The 4,222-nt window shown below is 33.8% G+C and overlaps 1 protein-coding gene across 1 annotated transcript; it reads left to right on the forward strand.

Moving 5' to 3' along the window:
- Positions 1-2,638: 2,638 nt before the first annotated feature.
- On the forward strand, positions 2,639-3,857 carry LOC103941969 (dof zinc finger protein DOF1.2). The gene has a single exon (XM_009352168.3). It carries the CDS (start codon positions 2,762-2,764, stop codon positions 3,671-3,673), a length of 912 nt encoding a protein of 303 aa, XP_009350443.2. The 5' UTR covers positions 2,639-2,761; the 3' UTR covers positions 3,674-3,857.
- Positions 3,858-4,222: the final 365 nt, after the last annotated feature.

The following is a 4,222-nucleotide window of genomic DNA, read 5'->3' on the forward strand; positions in this document are numbered from 1 at the left end:
ACCTAAATCGTAGTATTTTGAAAAAGAATGACCTTAATAGGCATTTCACTACTTGCAACTTTATCTTACATTTAAGTATGCATGTAATTAAGATTCATATGTAATATTTAGATTATTTATATTCATACTCACAGGAAAGAAATACAAATGAAAAAAAAGTTCATGACTATTTAGTTTAGGGTCACCCTATTTATACAATGTTGAAGGAGGCCTTTAACTGTGAGTTTGATATACAAATATAAAAATCAGACAATTTGAATTTAATTTTTGCGGCTCAATTTCTATAATTGTGTGAATTTGATAAAAACGAGTTCCATCTACCAATTATGGAGATATATTTATTTTGGAAAATTACTTGGCTATTTAAAGATGAGTAGGAACTCTTACTCAAAACTTTTAGTATTTGAATCACAGAGTTTTGTGCATATAATCAAAATCATTCATATTATCAATCGCACTGTAAAGATCATTTTTGCAAAAAAATAAATTAAAACTAAGATTGTTTAGTTAATGTATTCTAGCAAATACATAGACGGTTCATAATGCTTTTACCAATTCCGTTCATTTGTTTTTATACAGTTCAATGACTAAACAACTTTAGTTTTAATTGATTTTTTGCAGAGATGATATTTATAGGATGACTTATAATATGAACAGTTCCGATTATAAACATAAAGTTCTATAAATTGGTAATTAACAATTTTGAGTAGGAGTTCCTACTCATCCTTTGAGTATCCAAGTATTGTTCTTTATTTTGTACTCTACTATATTGTGCTCTCTCTCTCTCTGGGAGTTATAATTCGTAATATTGTAATTTTTTTTTAAAAGGGACAACCATAATATTGTAATTAAACTCATTAGTTTCAACATATTATATTCAATAATTAGAATCATTTTCATATAACTCAAATTTTTCTGCCTATTATAAGGTCTTCTGTAATATGCCGAAAAAAATTAGTGTGATACCAATATATTGGACTCATATAAGAATTATACTCATACAATGGGCTGGAAATTTGGGTGTTATACCAATATATTGAACTCATGAGTGTGATATCAAAATTGAATTCAAACTATTAATAGTGTTATAAATATCAAACTCAAACCCCATGATTCCTATATATAGGGATTACACTCACTCAAACTACCATGGAAGGTCTAAGAGTTTAATTCTTATAAAATTGGAATCAAACTCAACCGGCTCACTGTGAAAAGCCTTAGTCCAAGTTTCATACATAATAGTCATCATAATAATAAAAAACCTATGAAAAAATGAAAAAAAATTAGAAGAGAACTCTTAGTAAAAATGTGGAAGTACTGATCTATCGCTATAGCGTAATAACCATAATCATATGGCCTCCATTGAATTCAATTACTGTGTTATGTCATGGTCCATATGATACTAACAAAAATACACTGCCAAATTTGGTATACTTGTAACTTTGTTCCTTTCATTAAAGCTATTATTGATGACCCTCATCCTTTCGAATTAATTAACTTATCGTCAGGGAATGTCCACAAAAAGCTAATTAGGTTGTCATGAAATTGACCTATCAAGCTAAAATTTCTTCGCTAGCTGTTAAATTACTCAGCCAGTGATCAGCCCAATTTCTTCCACTGCCTTTAATTCCTTTGTTTATATGGAGATTGGAGACTTACAAGTTACAAACTAAATAAATTAGCTAGAGTACAAGATTAGGTATTCTTGTAATGTTGCTCCTCATTAATTAATCATGCTTCTAATAACCTTCACCCTCTTAAGTTCTACTTAAGCATTTATTCCTCAAACTCATTGCCCTAGTTGCAAGTTCTCTGATCCCTAGGGACCATATAATATATATAGACACGGCCCGGCCATATTGGTCATTTGGAAACACAGAAAATGTGACAACTAATAAGAAGCTTTGACTTTGTTTTTAAAAAAAATAAAAAAACTTTGACTTGTCAACCTCAATCACTGTCATATGAACTCCCCAACGAAGAAATGCCACATGAGTTCGAGAAGGGCCACGACTAATCCGCCTAGTGAAGAGCATGCCGTAACATGCATGTAAACATGAAATAATTAACTCACTTCACATTAGCAAAATCATGATAAATTTTTGTTTTATTCTACGTGTTATAATGTGTTGGTAATATAATTAATATATCTCACTTTTAAGTTATCAAAACAAGATAAATAAAGTGTAATACTTTAAATAGAATAGGGTCGTGTAACCCTAAAGGGTTGATCTGGCAGAAAGTGAGCAAAAAATTGAAACCTCCACCCCAAGTTCAAACTCACACAGGTATATTTTTTGGTGTCACAAGCTCTGCTTTGATGTATTATTTGACCTGGAGAATCAAAAGTATGCTATCATCTTATGTAGTATTAGAACTGTATGCGAAGAGAAATTAATTTATTATATGGTAAAATACCTTCTATGTCAAAAATAAAAACCATATAATTATATGAAAGTGTTCCGAATACACCTAAAAATCTCTCCAAAATCATAATCACAATCACAATCACAATCTCAGTCTCACACCCTTCCTTGGTCGTGACGCTTCCCCAACCGCCCACGTTCATCTCCAACCCCACCTTACAAATTAGTAAGAGATTCACATACAAATTTCACTCCCACACACACGCACACACATGCCTTTGCACTAACTCCAACACATACCCTCCAAATTCCAAAGCCTCTTATATTTATATACCCCCAAACTCTATTTTCTCACAACCCCACTTCCAAATTTTAATCACAATTGATTTTGCAAAATGTTCACAGATCCTACTGTTAAACAAATGCTACAGTGCCCTCCATCTGGGCAAGGGCAATTCATGATGATGGAGATGAAGAGACCATGGAACAAATCCCATATTGAGGTTGCCCCAAACTGCCCTCGATGTGCCTCTTCCAACACCAAATTTTGCTATTACAACAACTACAGCCTCTCACAGCCAAGGTACTTTTGCAAAGGGTGCAGGAGATATTGGACAAAAGGAGGCTCCTTACGCAACGTCCCAGTTGGTGGCGGCTGCCGCAAGAACCGCCGTGGTAAAGCGGCCAGACTCTCACAGACTGACCGCGCTTCATTAAGTTACTTTCAGCATCACAACTCATCAAGTGGTACTGAAGATGATCCGTCCGGAAATAATCAGCCAGGTGGAACTAATGCATCAGATATTGATTTGGCTGTTGTGTTTGCCAAATTCTTAAACCACAACTCCACTACCCCTGATGATCATTATCATGACCCCAATTTGGTAATTTCAAGCTCAGCATTGAACGATCACGATGGCTCACAAAATTCTTCCAAGGCTGATGATCTTGTTGAAGCAGTTGATCATTATTTACTTGAAGGACATCAACAATCACAGGAAGAAAATGTTCAAACGTTGTTGGGAATTAATCACAATGATGATATGAACATTCATGAATTTGAGTTACAGGGTTTACTAGGAGACGAAGACCAAGTGGTGCAAGATGTGTTTTGGTCCGATGATGCAACGACGTCGTCTTTGCCAAGCAGTACTGCTAGTTTTACATGGCAACCGATGGTGCATTTGCAAGAGTTGGACTGTTCACTACCATCAGACGATGATCAAATGAAGATATCGACCAATTTATGTGGCGATAATTGGAGCTCCATTGATTTTTCAGGGTTTGAAGTTTTCTCACGATCTTAAATATTGGATGCAAATTTACAAGCATTTGATTAGTTATTTGTTGTGTTAAGTTCATTTCATTTGCAATTTTTGTTCCAATATATATAGTTGGAAAGTTTAGTACTGTTACATTGCCATGGAAAATAAATATCATGGCATATACATAAATACTATGATATAATACAATAAACCTTTTTTCATAATATGTGGTCAAGCGAGTAGTCAATTGATATTAGCATTAATTTCTGTTGAGCTTATATATATATAGACACACACACACATTCAAAGAGGCTTCTAAGGTTAGTTTTATTATCATACGTCCTTAAAATGTCATCCCTTAATCTCCTGAACCTTATATTATATTAAACAGCTTTGGACCATCCTTAAGAAACAAGTTAGCTGCGACCTTGCACAAACTACTATTGGTTATGTGAGGATGGTATATATTATACTAGATTACCCATTCAAATTTGCTACTTAATCAATTATACTTATAAGTGAGAGGTATTAAGTGTGAATCTCGTGGATGATGATTTCGTTACCAAATTAGATTGCCCATTGTATGGCCTC

Source organism: the organism of the source record quoted next, unplaced genomic scaffold, assembly GCF_019419815.1.
Source record: "Pyrus x bretschneideri cultivar Hongxiangsu unplaced genomic scaffold, Pyrus_bretschneideri_v1 Contig81, whole genome shotgun sequence".
In the NCBI taxonomy this organism is placed as follows: domain Eukaryota; kingdom Viridiplantae; phylum Streptophyta; class Magnoliopsida; order Rosales; family Rosaceae; genus Pyrus; species Pyrus x bretschneideri.